This window comes from Jatropha curcas, chromosome 6 (genome assembly GCF_041381405.1).
Source record: "Jatropha curcas cultivar XTBG-Jc1 chromosome 6, XTBG_Jcur_1.0, whole genome shotgun sequence".
NCBI classification, from domain to species: domain Eukaryota; kingdom Viridiplantae; phylum Streptophyta; class Magnoliopsida; order Malpighiales; family Euphorbiaceae; genus Jatropha; species Jatropha curcas.
This window is the reverse complement of record NC_143156.1, coordinates 25,488,491-25,504,612: the sequence shown is the minus strand read 5'-3', so window position 1 is coordinate 25,504,612 and position 16,122 is coordinate 25,488,491. Positions and strand designations below refer to the sequence as shown.

Genomic DNA, 16,122 nt, shown 5'->3' with positions numbered 1-16,122 from the left:
TCAACAATTAAATTAGCCAAGAATCCAAATTTTCATGGTCGTAGCAAACACATCCATGTAAGATTTCATTTCATTCGAGATTTAACAAAAGATGGTGTTGTGAAACTTGAGTTCTGTGGAAGTAGTGAGCAGCTTGCAGACATAATGGCAAAACCTCTAAAGCTGGAAGCTTTTGAAAGACTTCGAGGGAGGCTTGGAGTTCTGGACAAGAAGGAAGTAAATTGAACTGCTGAAAGCAGTTCAATTTAGGGTAAGGATTGTTAAGATAAGTTTTTGTGTTGGTCTAGGACTGTTTTACTTATTCAGAATAAAACTGCTATATTTTAGGACAGTTAGATATTTAATCAAGTTGGTTTAGATAGACTATCTCTTTAGCACGATCTCAGGATATTGAGACATGTAAATTTGAATTTCTGTTTTGTATTAGCTATTTAAGCAAGGTCTTTTGTCATTTAATAAACTCTCATTTTTGAGTCACCGTTAAGTTTATATAGTGCTTTTATCTTGTTTCTGTCTGACACTTTTATTTTACCTCTGTTTGTTTAAGTTTCTTAACACTGCATATGCCAGAGATGAAAAAGAGGAGAGAAGGGGGGTCGGAATCAGCTGTGGCGAGGAGGTGACGACGCTGGTCTCTGGTGGTCGGAAAATTGAAGAAAGGGGAAAGGAAGAGCTGTTGTGGCTGGGAGCCGCGCGAGAGAAGAGAAAGAAAATAGGACAAAAAAAATTCTAGGGTCTTCTAGAGTGATTTAGGTTCGATTTGAGTTCGGTTTGGTCAAAATCGTGAGTTTTAGTTTGGTTTTAAACTGGTTTACATGTTTTTTGACTGAGTAGACGATTAAAATTTAGTTTTCGGGTTCGTTTCGTAGCATAGACAATTATTTTTTTTGTTAAATTTCATTGGTTGAAATTTATGGTTAAATTTTTAAATGAAAAATTTGTGAAAATAAATTTCGGGGGCGTTTCATACAATAATTCCTAAAACTTAATAAAATACTAACAAAAAAAAAAAGTCTTCATTAAACTTCATGGTCTTCAATAAAAAATCTTGGATCGTAAGAGTTTTATTTTTTCATAACTTCAACATTAAAAATTCTGCATAAAATATCTTTAGCACATATAAAAATATTAACTTTATTTGGTTTGCATAATTATCAAAATTTTAGGACAAAATTGACCTTGAGCCAACATGGCAGTTGTCGTGTTGGTCAATCTAAGGAGTATATTTTAAATATTATTAACAATTTAAATTGATCTAAATGGAACTTGAAGCGTCAATATAGTCTCTGCTTGATAGAACTTTGGAAGTGTACTAGTCGTTCGAGTAATATAGATAAAGTTATTGTCCTCAAAGAATGGTAGGATTGAGCATTAAATTACTAGCAATTATCTAAGATGTAAATAAAGTATACTAAAGTTTAAACTTAAAGATCTTAACTTGAAATTGAAAAAGGGCAGAAAAGAGTTGCAACTTGCAAAGTAAAAACTCACTCAATTATCTCAGAAAAATTTATGTATGATAAGGAGTTGGTGCTAGGGTTAACCTCTTTTGACTTTAGCAACTTAATAAAGTTTACTCATTCTCAACATATATTGGCACACTTGAAGGAGGATTAGTCCAACACTATCCTAGACTCTTTTCCAAGAAGGTGTGCTTAAAATATAAAATACCTACTTTTGTGGTCTAATGATGATTATAGTTCATTAAGTTTATTGATTCTCTTTAATCCTTAATGGATCTAGCGTATTCCTATAAACTTCTGGTTAAATATTTAGTCTTTCCAATGGTAAATTTCAACTTCTGATACTTCACTTGCTCACATAAATTCATGCAGGAGTCTGACATTTACGTTCACAAGCATTAAACTCATTAAAGTTTATACATTGAAGTCAAAATAAATATTTACAACTACATTATTCTAGAAATACTTGAAGAAAGAGAGATGCTTCAACGACTTAATGGACTGGAGTGGATTCATTTCTTCTATACATGTCAGGTGTATCGTTGATATGCTCTTTAACCCTTAGGGTCTAGGTTGAAATGTACACTTGAGATGCTGGGTGTAAGTTTGTTCTTTAAGTGCCCGTCCGCTGTGTCGTCAATGTGTGCCTTAGGGCAGGCCTCTTAGTTACGATGTATTAGTGCTCCAATGGTCGCCAATCCACCCGTCAAGTTCGCTTTCGCTGCAGGTGAGGAGGTTTGCTTTTCTGCCTCTTTTTAGCCCTAAATGCTCCATTTTTTACCTATTCATAATAAACAAGGCTAGGATTACAAGAATATGGTGCAGTTGGAAAAATGCTGTATTGTTTACACAATATACTATAAAAATTGTAATTAAGTCTACCTAAATGGCCCAAAACTATGTGTAAATGCCCACAAAAATTCTAAATGCACATGATTTAATTGCTGCATTAGATCTTCTTTTCGCCTTAAATGCTTAAAGTGCATTAAGATCTTAATACATGCAGTGAATATTAGGCGAAGAACAACATTTTAATTTTGTATGATATCATTTTACCATTGTTAACATAATTGAAGTGCTTAATGGAAAACAATGAAAGGAAGCTGTGTTGCAGTCCTTAAGTGATCGGTCTCGGTCGATGGCCTTTATTAATTTTCTACCCTGAACAATCAGTTTGGATTCTTTTTTATGATTATATGATTTAACCGCCTCCACTCTTCATGTATTGTGATAAAATAATAATAATAATAATAATAATAACAGAAGAAGGAAAGAAAAGAAGGAAAAATTTTTTTTCGACCATCAATAGATTCTCTCTTTCAACTATCGAAATTTTGTTATGTCTTTTTCTTTCAATCTCTCTTGCTTCTGCTCCCTTATCTAACAATAACTTAAAACTAAGGTGTTATGCTACCTTTTTTTTTTATTATTTCTGTCCCTTCTGTTCTATTCTCTGTTATTTAAATTCAATACCTTAAAAATAAAGGTTATATGGGCCAAAAGTTTTTAGGATTTGCAAAATTGCAATTAAAAAAATAAGAAAATAATATTTGCAATATAATTAATGCAACTAGTTATTAGGAGGAACTGACAATTTATATTTTGTGGTTTAAGGTTTTGTATGTTTTATATTTTTTATTCTGGTTTATATTACAAATGTCCCTAGCCCATTGAATTGAAGTTTTATTTTACTCGGGTTGCCCATAAGGCGAGAGCATTCTTAATGGTAACTTTCTCCATCAATCAAGGATCAAATACTCAACCTTTTATTTAGGAGACTCGAGTCCTTTCCATTTGGACTAACTTTTGTTGGTAATATGTTTCATATTATTAATGAGAACTTTTTCGTTCAAATTTAAAGTTATTATATATCTTTTTAATTTTTGCATCTCACCCCACTCAGATGCGTGCCTAGGCTCCAGCAGTGCACCTTGAACCTTTAATTGCTATGCAAAAAAAAAAAAAAAAAAAAAAAAAAAAAAAAAAAAAAAAGCATGTCTGCAAGTGTAATTAATGCAATCACAAATAACCTAAAATATCTATTTAACAAAGCACCTACCTTTGTGTTTCTCAAATCAATTGATTGTGTTACCTCATGAATGTTTATGTTACTTGAAGTTGATTCGTAGCTCCATGCGCTAGTCTTGACAAGTTCGTCTCTAATCAAAACTAGCTGACTTGTGGCTTTATCAATGCTTATTCTTTCCCTTTGTGTTTCAACAGAACAAGCTACTCCTATTTCAAATATTGAAATCAAGAATTCCATTATTCTACCGCTCTGAGCATTCTTCATGCTTATTTCCTCTGATGCTTCCTTTAGAAGACTAGGATCTAATATTTCTTCTGCTTGTTCTGGCAAAGCAGTCTTGACATAATCATGAAGGTTAAAACCTTCGTTGAAAGTTCCATCCACAGGCCTCCTCCCAGTGAACATTTCCAACAGCAGAATACCATAACTATAGACATCACCAGTTCTTGACACCTCATTGCCCGTGCCATACTCTGCTTTACGCACAAAATGGCTTTGTAAGTGTCAGATTTATTGGAAAGTACTCAAGTATGGAAATACTGTCTTTGCTGAAAATAATAATATTACCTGGAGGAGCATAGCCGATAGTTCCTCTTATTCCAATAGAACTCAATTGACTGGACATTTCGTCATGGCTTGACTCGATATAGAATTTAGCTAAACCAAAGTCTCCTACATGCCCTATCATTTCTTCATCGAGAAGAATATTGCTTGGCTTGAGATCACAATGAATGATTGGTTTTTTTGCACAATGATGATGTAGATAATCAAGTGCACAAGCTACATCAATGGCGATATTTAACCTTTGCAGAATGTTTAAGCTCCTTGATGCTACATTTACCTCATCTGCACCAACAACTGGATGCAACCACTCCTCTAGACTTCCATTAGCCATGAACTCATAAACTAAAGCCTTAAAATCATTGCCATGATAATCAACACTGGAGCATACAGTTAGCACCTTTACAAGGTTTCGGTGTCTGATGTTTCTTAAAGTTTCACACTCTGCTAAGAAACTTTCTAAAGCTCCACGGTCCATAAGGTTAAATACCTTGATAGCTATTAAACTTTCTTCCATATCAAGTGTTCCCTTATAAACAGACCCAAAACCACCCATCCCAATCAAATTAGCTGCAGAAAATTTATTAGTAGCTTTATACAGAGTGCCATAAGATAGTTCTAACATTTTCTCCCCTGAGAAGTTCAAAGTGGATGATACCCTTCTCTTCTTCTGCCTAAACTTGGAAACACAAAGATGCAGAATAAACAAAACCAATATGACTCCCCCAAGGGTAGATATGATGATAGCAACCAAAAATTTCAATCTAAGACCCAATCCACTCTTCTTAGGCAGTATGGTTACACATGTAGGCAAATGGAGTTCAGGCTTGCCCCCGCAAATTTTATTGTTTCCTTCAATTGAAGTAACACTCATGTTCCTAAAGACACCTTTACTAGGCACAACACCCTCAAAATTATTGTAAGACAAGTTCAAATATACCAACAAGAGAAGGCGTGACAAAAATTCTGGAACTTCACCTGACAAATTGTTATGAGATAAATCTAAAAATTGTAGAGCTTTTAAGTTACTCAAAGATGCAGGTATGTTCCCTTGAAAAATGTTTCCTCTCATGTCTAGTGCTTCTATACTTGAACAACTGCCAAGAGTGCTTGGAATCTCTCCTGATAACTTGTTCCCAGAAACAGAAAATCTGCCCAGGCTTTTTAGGTTTCCAACTTCCATGGGTAAGGTTCCAGTCAAATTGTTTTCAGATAGATCGAGATGGATTGATAATGAAGAGAGACTTAGAAGCTGTGGGGGTATAGAACCGCTGAGATTGTTTTGAGAAAGGTCCAAATAATCCAAGTACTTGAAAGTTCCAAGACTTGCAGGGATTTTACCTACAAAATTATTTGTCCCTGCATAGAGCTTAACTAATTTTGTTAAGTTTCCTAAAGAGGGTGGAAGGTGCCCACAGAACTTGTTTATTTCAAAGCCTAATTCCCCTAGATTTTGAAGCCTTCCTATATCGTACGGAATGACACCCGAAAGTTGGTTGACTGAAACATCAAAATTCTGCAAGTTAACAAGATTCCCTATTCTGCTTGGTATGGTTCCTAGTAACTGATTTTGAGCTACTGACAACATTTTGAGCTCTGTTGAAAAATTGCTTATAGTTTCAGGTAAAATACCTCCGAAGTTATTATCATTTATGGCCAACAGTTCTAATGAAGTGATGTTGGTCAAAGAGTAGAGAAAGCTCAAGTCATCGGCTTCGCCACCAGTTCCTAGATGGTTTCTAGTGAGGGATAATGACTTGAGTTTCGACAACTTTTCAAGAGAAGGCACAGTTCCTGTAAGTTTGTTTACAGGCATTTCAAGCTCTACTAGGTTTGAGGCATTGGACAATGTAGAAGGAAATTTTCCAGTGAAGCTGTTATTCGCAACAACAAAGTATTTTATGCTTGGAAAAGAAATGCCTAAATCTGAAGGGAAATTGCCTTCAAATTGGTTTTCTGAAATGTCTAAAGTGACAATGGAAGATAGATTGAAGAAAGAGAGAGGAATGCTACCTGAAAGCCTATTTGTACCAAAACTCAAGAAAAAAAGCTTCTGCAGCTGTCCTATAGTCTCAGGTACTTTTCCAACCAACTTATTGTCGGCTAGCGATAAAGCATCCAAGTTTGATAAGTTCCCAATAGAATAAGGAATATTTCCTGTTAGTTTGTTTCTAAAAACTTAAAGATATTGTAGCTTGGACAACTTGCCAATATCCATAGGAATATCAGCTTTTATCTGGTTAAGACCAAGTTCAATCTCTGTAAGGCTGGAGCAGTTTGATATAGTGGTCGGAATTCTCCCACATATTGAATTGTTGGTCAATAAGAGTTTCTCTAAACTTTTCAAACGGGTGATTTCTTGTGGGATTTCATCGCTGAAATAATTGTTTCGAAGGTTTAATTCCTTTAGAAAGCTCAAGTTGCCAATGGAAGGTGATATAGAGCCTGCAAGGTTTAGGGAATTCAGCTTCAACACAGCAACCCTCCCTTGCCTAGCATTGCAGGTGACACCATGCCATTGACAGAAGTGGATGGTGTCATTCCATGAACTCATAACGCTTAAAGGGTCATGGGTTATTTTGGCTTTGAATTCGAGCAAGGCATGAAAGTCACTCGTATTGCTACTGCCAATAGAATAGATGATTGAGCCAGAAAATATGAGAATGACAACGGTAGCATAAGTGGAGAAAGAAACGGATAAATTCATGTTGGAATTTGATGCGAGTATATCGAGAGAGAAGATCACATATATATATATATAATTTAAGAACTAAAGAAAGACCAGGTGACGGGATGATTTTTTTTACTAAAGAAAGACCAATAAACATGATTCTTTTTCCACTGTTTGGAACAAGACCGGGCAGCATGAAAAAGTTCCTGGAGTTTTGGTAATGATTTTTTAGTGTCTGTTAGGATGGAAGGTTCTATCAACTGCTTCATTTCCTTCCCAAATTATTATTATTTGATAAAGTAGCGCACTAATGGATAATTTATTCAACATTTCATATAGTAACCAATTAAATCAAGCAAAACAAGAATTAAAGTCTTTGGATGCAAATTCGAGATAATTTTTTTAAATAAAATATTGTAACAATTATAAATTTTAATTAATTCTCAATAAATTTTTTATATCATAATTACTATCTAAATTCTTTTTTTTTTTTTTTTGGAAAGGGGCATGTGTTAATTTTTTATTTCAAGAATAGGCTAAATTGAAGTAGCTGCACTTTTTTTTTTCGTTTTAACATTTATCCAATAAATGATATTTCATTAAAAAAATAATTCTAATTAATTGAAATAAAATAATACCTTTTATGCGGAATATTTTTATAGTCTTAATATCTAACATTTCCTTCCAATATTTCACACCAAACAACATAAAGTTATTAATGTGACATTCCGACTCGGCAAAGCAATCCTAGGATGGCAGGCTAACTAGAGTAGTGGAATGCGAGACACAGGAATAAATCAAATCATATATCGAAAAGGGGAAACTAATCATCAGATGCGTCTTTTGGTGGAATGGCTGGAGAGTTGAAAGAACTTCAGCGTTAAGCGTGCTCGCTTAACGGAAATCCTAGGATGGGTGACCTCATGGGAAGTTTTCCATTTCACCTTCGGGACAAAACCGTGAGGGCGGGTGTATGTGTTGGCCGGATTAGGCCGGGGCACAACCCCGTGACCAAAGCGGATAATTCCTCTAGTGATTAGAGTCGGCCATGACAATTAAATTGTCATTCACTTTGCCTTTCTCCCTAAAAAATAAAAAAGAAAGAGACAATTACCATACCTTACTCTACTAGAGAAATTTAAGGGAAATCAATCCTTATATCCCGACTCATAAGCAGTTAGAATTAATGTTCTAAGAATTAGACCAATGAAAAATTCAATACAGTTGAGTCGAATTTTTATACTTTTTTTCTTTTTTTATCCCTCTCTTAAATAAAATATTATATATATTCTATTTGAAAATTTATTTTTAAAAAAAATAAATCGAATCAAATCAAACAAATATAAAAAAATATTAAAAAATGAAATGTATGTTTTTTCTTTTTTTATTTTTTTCTGAAATAATTTATTTTAAATTATAATTAAAACATAATTAAATATTTAAAAAATAAAATATAAAATTTTCAAATGCCTATTTATCATATATATTTATTAAAAATAAATTTAAAAAAAGATAGAACTTGAAATGCTTAATTATCTATATGTACTTATTTAAAAAATAAATATATCCAATCAACTAATAAAATGTAATTTTCTAATTGATTATGACTAATGTTATTTTAGCATATTTTAAATTTTAATTCAGGGCACTACAGGAAATCTCATTATTCTCCTCCTTTTTTTGAAGGCAATTATTCACACATTTATATATAGTATAGATTTGTAATTTTTAATAATAAATTATTACAATTTATTTATGAAAAAAATATTATTATGTTTTGATTAAAACATAGGTATTGATGAACTGCAGTCGCCTCATGTATGATATATATACTAATTGAACTTTGATGGCAAATTTTTATGTTTTTAGTTGTTAATCATTAAAGGCCGTGTATTATTGTTATTATTTTTTATCACGAACAATAATAAATTCAATGTACGCATTTATCAAAATTGAATTTTATCTATATTTAGATCAGCTTGTTTAGCTGCTAAATTTAAATTTTTGCTCTTTTTATTTTATATATTTAGTAGCATTGTTTTTTTGTTTAAACACAACCTTAGATAGATTTTTTAAGTATTTAATCGATCTAATTTTACAAGTTCAAGCATTCAGTAGAATTATTTTTTGCAAGTTGAACTATTTAATAGATATAATTTAATAAATTAAATTAAAAGTTTAGGGTGCATATTTTTTTTTTTTTTTTTACGTATAAGTGCAAGAGTTATTTATGCATTGGACATTATATTATAAATTGTAACTACAACTCAATCTGAGTATCAAGTTTTTTAGAAGAAATCAAACTAAAAATTTCAGATATGAAATACATATCAAGATGTTTCTATATTTTGTAGAGGAAGTTTAATAATAAACTACTTATATGGGAATAAAAAACTTAAACCTTGATTTAAAATATCCAATCATGTTGACAGAGTATATACATGTGTCGTAGACAATCGCTTGCTCTATCCGATGGCTATTCATGACCACTGTTCAACTTTGTGGTCTTTTTAGAAGTTTGATATAATAACCTTTAAATTTTTTCCTTCTATTAGAGGAGAGATTCACACTTTTTTCTGCATAACTACCCAAATAACAAAATACCATAAATAAAATCATGATAATAGCGATAACAATAACCTAGAAACTCTCAAAATAATTAAATTTCAATATCAAATCCCAAGATAAGGGCAACAATAGCTCATACATGTATCAAAAGATACAAATCTAAGGATCATTTGAAAAAGAGATAACTTGTAATTATAATATTTTGAATATCATTGAGTGACTTCAACGTCTTTGAAATGTAAATATTTAATTTGTTTGTAGACTTGCAATTCTAATTCTGTGGAAGAAGAACCTCTTCTATATAAATAAAATTATTATAACAATGACAATAATAATTAAAAAACTATCAGAGGGATTAGATTTGGAAATAAAATTTTAAGGGCAACAATGATTCCAATATAGGGGTAATAATAACTCATATTATACAACTCTCAAGATTATTCAAGAAAAAAGGACAAGGAATGATTACCGGTGAATTTTCACCGGTTACCGTTCGAGAAAAATGCTTTTAGATTTTTTAGAGAGATACTAATTGTAATTGTAATATTTCAAATATCATTGACTTAAAAGTCTTTGAAATGTAAATATTTAATTTATAGTTGCAGATTTGTGAGAATTCCAATCCTATGAAAGAAAAACCTCTTCCATAATTTTTTTTTTTTTTTTTTGAAAATTAAGCTTTGATTCAAAGAAAGATATCTTTTTCTTTGGCCATAAAGACAAATCTATATAAAAATAGAATTAAGTACATAAGAAGTAACATTATAAGTAGTTTCTACGGCAAAGTATAATACAAATTAACAACTTGTATATATTTTAATCTAAACAAAAACTTATGTTTTAATATTATAGATAAAAAAAATTAAAAGAGTACAAAAAATAAGTATATAACGAGCATAGTCAATGGGTAACGCACGTCATAAAAAAAATAGTGTCTTATATATATATGTGCGTGTGTGTGTGAGAGAGAAAGAGAGAGAGAGAGAGAACGGGAGGGGAAAAAATCAAATAGACAAAAATCTTTGAAAATTTCACTCCTTTTAAATTTTTAATCTGTATACAAAATAATTTATCAATACATTTATTAGAGTGAGAAAATAATCTTAAAAATAATATATATTTCAAGAATTAATGATTAAATAGAAAAATTAGAAAAAATATAGTTGATACTATTTAAGTACTCGATGAATTAAACAGATAATAAAAATATAGTACTTAGGAAGCAATTAAGTGGAAAACAAAATATACTATAGACATAGTTAAATTTAGAATTTTTAATTGAGTGTAAATATTAGTACTTTTTAAATTATAAATAAATAATTAGTAAATATATATGATAGGTGTTATTTTTATAGTATTTCTAATATAGTTTTATTAGGATTTTTAGTATTTTTAATTACTTTAATTTGTTTTTATTTAGTTTTATTTATATTTTTATTCAGAGCTTCCTCGAATCATATTTCACTTGATCTTGAGGAATTTTGTAGGATTTTTATAGAAAACCAACCAAAAATATAGAAAAGACTGTACCCAAGCCATGCCATATAGCACGCTCTTGCTCAAGATCAAATTTTACCTTGGGCCAGTTGCAGCCCATACTGCTTGCATGGACCCGCATGAGATGCTTTTTTTGTGTGCCAATCAAGTTTAAATCATATTTGGACGCTGGGAGAATCCTAATTGTGAAGAAATACAAAGCTCAAATAGTTTCTTATCTCCAAAAGATTTCTTACTCAATAAAGATTCACTTTCCTAAACGAATACGAAGATATTACAGAAAGTTTATATAAATAGAGAGACTAGCCATAGACTGGGGAATTCTTTCATTGTATATACCATATCTGGTTCTACTATCTTTGTTCTATTGTTTTTTCTCTCTCTAAGATTTCAAGCATTCAAGATTTGTGTCAAGATTCAAGGAAGTCGTCTATGTTATTTGTTGACTAGTTTTTATCTCTAAACTCTTAATCTTGTTTTTACTTTTCATTATTCACATTGATTATGGAATTATTTTCAAATTTAATTAAGTTTTATTTAATTCCTATGTCAAACTAAACTGAAATCCCGAATTTTTATTTTCGAAACTTTGAATTTTTATTAAATCAAAAATTTTGATTTTTGACTATATGGGCTTTAAACACCAAACAATCTTAAATTTGGGTCCAAAGTGTTGTGAGTTGAGCCCAAGCCCAAAGATATTGTGGCCGGTGTCGAATCCGCCAAAATTAATAATCTCACTACCAATTTAAAGAACTTGAAGAAAATGGTGAGTAAGGTCGAAATCCACAGAGACTAGAGATTAAAAATATTATTTTTAAAACCAGAAAATAAAAATGAATTATGAATGGGAGGATTGGAAAAATTATTGAGTCTAGCAAAAATAATAATTTAAAAATGGGAAATTCAATTGGAGAAATATTTCCAGCCAAGGTCAATCTTGTACTAGTTCTTCGTGTTGATCACTGAATTCAAATTGACTCATTAACATAATCAATAAATTGGTTATGGTTACCAAAAATGCTTTAAACAACCTAGTCTTTCCGTAGTAACAGAATAAGCAAGACAACGCGTTTTGATTAATCCCTTACCAAATACTAATACTAATTTTGACACGCGCCTAAAATTAAAATATATTGGTAGCATTAAGAATAAGAAAGACCCAATTCAATCTAATAAACAACATGTGTAGTCTATTCAAGAAGATTGTTTATCCCTTTAATATAACTTGAAAATCTGGCTCTAAACAAGCTATATTAATTGCTACAAATTGTTAACTCAATCAAACAATTACAGATTTGATTGTGTTAACTAGCACCTGTCACTCTAAATTAATCAAATAACTGGCCATTTACTTAATTAAATAGAACAACAATATCCATCTAAACCATTAGTTGCAAGAGATAAACAAATATTGAAGAGTTAAATGAGTAAAAAGAAGAACAATTCTCACAACACTTTGGTAGAACTAGCACTTGATTAAACCTTAAGCTGGAATTGAAAGAATTCAGCCACGTATGGCCATTTCCAAGCTTACAAACTAAAGAAAAGAATTATTAACTCAAAACTCTCATATCCCTACTAATAGCCCATCTCTCCCTTTTATAGAAGAGAAGAGAAGAATATTTCAAAGGAAACTGAAAAAATATATTTACAATCAAATCAAATCCAACAAAATAAAATCCCATGATCCTCTCTATTCTTCAAAACCTTTGAATAAATCTTCCAAAAAGAATCCAGCAGCTCCTCATTCTTTGACTTAGTGATTTTATCCCAAAAAGGCAAATAAATAGAGTCAACTAATACCTGCATCTATTTAATCACATAGACCAACAAACCCATCAAAAATACCAAATTATATGACTAAAATAGTTACATTTTCATAGGTTATTCGGCACAAATAATAAACCCATCATATTGTCGGAATTTTTGATTTGAGAACAGTTAAAAATTTTCGAGAAATAATATGAAACTCCAGCAATTTAATCTATTATGAATATATATAAATTAATTATTCTAAAATCAATTATCATTACTATTAATATTTTTTTTATTATTGAGCAAATGGAGAAAATGTTACGGAACCTAACTAAAATAATCAAAATAAATCGAACCGGGCCCAGAAATCAAATTGATTTTTCGAAAACCACACGAATAATCTGATAATCTAAAAACCATGTGAAAAACATGCAAACCGAGAAAAAATCGAGCCGAATCGTTGAATCAGACCAACCGGTTCGAATCGAACCGGAATGATCTAGAAACCGACCTACTTTCTTTCTTTTCTCTTCTTCCTCTTCTTCTTCTTCTTCCTTTCCACTCCAGCGTTGACCTCACCTTGCCCTCTCCTCTCGTTTTTCGATCACCGGAGACCAGCGCCACGCCTTGCCGTCGCCTCCACGCCGCAGCGGATTCTGGCCTCCCTTCTCATACCTCTTTCATCTTTGGCGTACGTAGAAGGTGCAGGAGAGCCGCGACATCCTTAGATCGGAAAATCACGTCGAGCCTCCCCCGGCTTGATTTTTCGGCGGCGTCGATTCCTCTCTTGTCGGTGAAGAAGCTTCGGTCTCTTCTTCACTCTCCCCTTCCTGTTCCGGCTAGCGCAGCAAACCAAGAAGCTGCTCGCAATAGGTACAGTCGCGCTATCTGCTTCCTTTTCGAATTTCCAACGAGTTGGGTAAATTATTTTCAACCCTTTTCAATACATTTCATGAATTTTGATAATATATATATATATATATATATATATATATATATATATATATATATACGGAGGCTATAAATTGAATTCATATATAGAATAGCTAGATTATTGAATCTATTATGAATTTTGTAAGGAAATGATGATTCGTTAGTACGATAGTAGGTACTTTTGGTCGTTGGTTGAGTTCTTGGTATATTTTAAGTTGTAAATTGGATTTCTTAGTAGATGTACTCGTTAAATTTTAGTTTAATTGAGGCATTTGTTCTTAGTGGCTAATTTAAAGTATGATAAATGTATAAATATGTGATTGTCACCTTTAAGCAAGGATGAAGAAATTAAGGTTTGATAAAGAGTTCTATAATATTTAAAGGCTAGGTAACTATCAAACGAGGATGGTTGAATTTAACTTATTGATACAAGTTTTGTTTATAAATTGTACATTTATTTGATAATTAGTTAGAGAATAATTAATAATATCGTTGGAACATGCTTGGAGGTTATTATAATTTGTAAATTAATTGGTACGTGTTGACATGGTTGTTTTGAAAGGAGGATGGGAATTAAGCTGATTGATTGCCCGATGGATGGACTGTGTGTATTGATTGATAAATATATAATAATATTGTGATATCTAAACAGGTGGATAGTCCAATTTTTGAGGGAAATGTTGCCGAAATTTCGATAGATGCTAGACTAGTCTTAATTAATAACATGATTAATAGGTTTATTCAGATTAATCTTTTAACTTAAGACATAATAAATAGAGTGCTCTAATTATTTTATTATTATCATCATTATTCATTTCATTATTCCATTACTTATTTATTTTCATTATTATTGTTTATCATTATTATTATTTATTTTATCGTTGTCGTTTATTGTTAATATTATTTATTTATTTGCATTTGAGTATGGATGTCTAATTGTGCATTGCATTACGATGTTTAACTGATCAATATGTCTGCATTTAATTGCAATAATTGATTAATTGTGTTGTGATAATGTTATACTTTGTTTGTGTGGAATTGGGATGAAGTGGGTCACCATAGGTTTGTGAGGACGGTTGATAAAGCATGGATCCTGATTATGGTGAATTATGAAATTGGACTGTCGGCCGGGAAAATGGGAGATCAGCGCCCCCATGTGCACCTGATACCATGGATTATATAGAAACCACAGGATGGCCTCTAGTCGTTGCGCACTTGATAGTCTATATTTGATCGCAGCCTGCATGGTGGCCTCCTGTTGTGAGCGCCTGATGATCTAAATTGGATGGAGACCACCGGGTTGCCTCCTATTGGTATGGAAAAGAAAAGAGAGAATGTAAAAACAATGAGAGGACTGGTTGTGTGAGGATTAGACCAGTCGGCCAGGTATGGGGGATTGGCTCCCCGGCTGCACACGTTTGAGAGGATGGGCCAGGTGAGAATACGGCTCATCGGGGGTTTCGGTGACGCCACTGACTAATTTTCACGTGATGTGATTATGTGAGGATGCTAATAATTGTGAGTGTTGGTGGTATGCCATTTGTGTGACTAACTGTGTGAGCATATAACTAGTCAGATGACTAGATTGATATATTTACACATTCGTGTGAATGCATGTGTTTTGCAATAATTATTATTCATTTTAAACTCACATCTATTTGTTTAACCTTTTCAGGAAATAAATTTCTCTTGTCCTGGTTAAGCTCTGTTCCCTTCACAGTAGAGCTAGAAAAGAATCTTCTAATTTCAGTAATTAATTTACTTACTAACTATATGTACGAAAGCTTATTTGTATTTTATCTATTAGAGAACTCTGCAGTTGTAGGTCGTATGTTTTGCTAGTCATGCGATAAGATAAGTATGATAATTTATGTACCCATAAATGTTTTATTTATCTTCCTAAGTTTATGTATTAATGGGAAGTTCATGACATGAATGTAGTATATCACAAATTGTGCCCGAACTATGTAAGGTATAAGATGTTGTATTGGGCCAAAGTATAATATAAATTTGGGCTTAATGTTTGAGATTTACATTAATTTAGTTGAATTTTGTAGTCAAGCTTACTACGGGCCTCGGGGGCCTTAAGCTTATCTGGGCCCTAGTGCCGGTCCGGCCAATGGAAATGGGTCGTGACATAAACTCTCATACTAGGGATTTGATATAGCTTAATTTCTTGTCCAATTTATAATATAGATTTGTTTTTCTTTGTTTAAAATATAATTTATTATTGAACTTACTGCTTCCAGAAAAAGTTTCTCTTCTGGACTGATTTATTTCATTCATCACTGTCTGGAGAAGGGTTTTTTATATGAAAAAAGGTAATAAATTACATAAGAATAATAACTTAATGTGGAAGCTATATGGTTTGACTCATGGAGGGTTTTCATAAGTTAACAACCTTAAGTTATGAATTCACAAAACAATGTTTTAATTCATGTTTGATTACACCATTGGAAGACAGGTAATTAGACCGAGTTAAAATAGCTAACACTACATCGGGAGAGCTTATTAGTGATTTTAAGGTTGTTTCCCCTATTTGAATAATTAAAATTGATTAACGAACTAAGACAATAAATCGGATAGAATTAAGTGAAGTCAAAATCCCTATTGGTTTTTAATCCTTGATTTCTTTTAATCAA

General features: G+C 31.9%; 1 protein-coding gene and 1 pseudogene across 1 annotated transcript; both read right to left on the bottom strand.

Annotated features, from left to right (window-relative positions):
• Positions 1–2,169: 2,169 nt before the first annotated feature.
• On the bottom strand, positions 2,170–5,363 carry LOC149495797 (putative receptor-like protein kinase At3g47110 pseudogene; annotated as a pseudogene).
• A 120-nt stretch (positions 5,364–5,483) lies between these two features.
• LOC149495796 (uncharacterized) lies at positions 5,484–6,607 on the bottom strand. Its single transcript, XM_089723258.1, has 3 exons — positions 6,262–6,607; positions 5,637–6,210; positions 5,484–5,553 (listed from the first exon to the last, which is right to left on the bottom strand). The coding sequence occupies exons 1-3, from the start codon at positions 6,605–6,607 to the stop codon at positions 5,484–5,486; spliced, it is 990 nt and encodes a 329-aa protein (XP_089579384.1).
• Between the last annotated feature and the right edge of the window lie 9,515 nt (positions 6,608–16,122).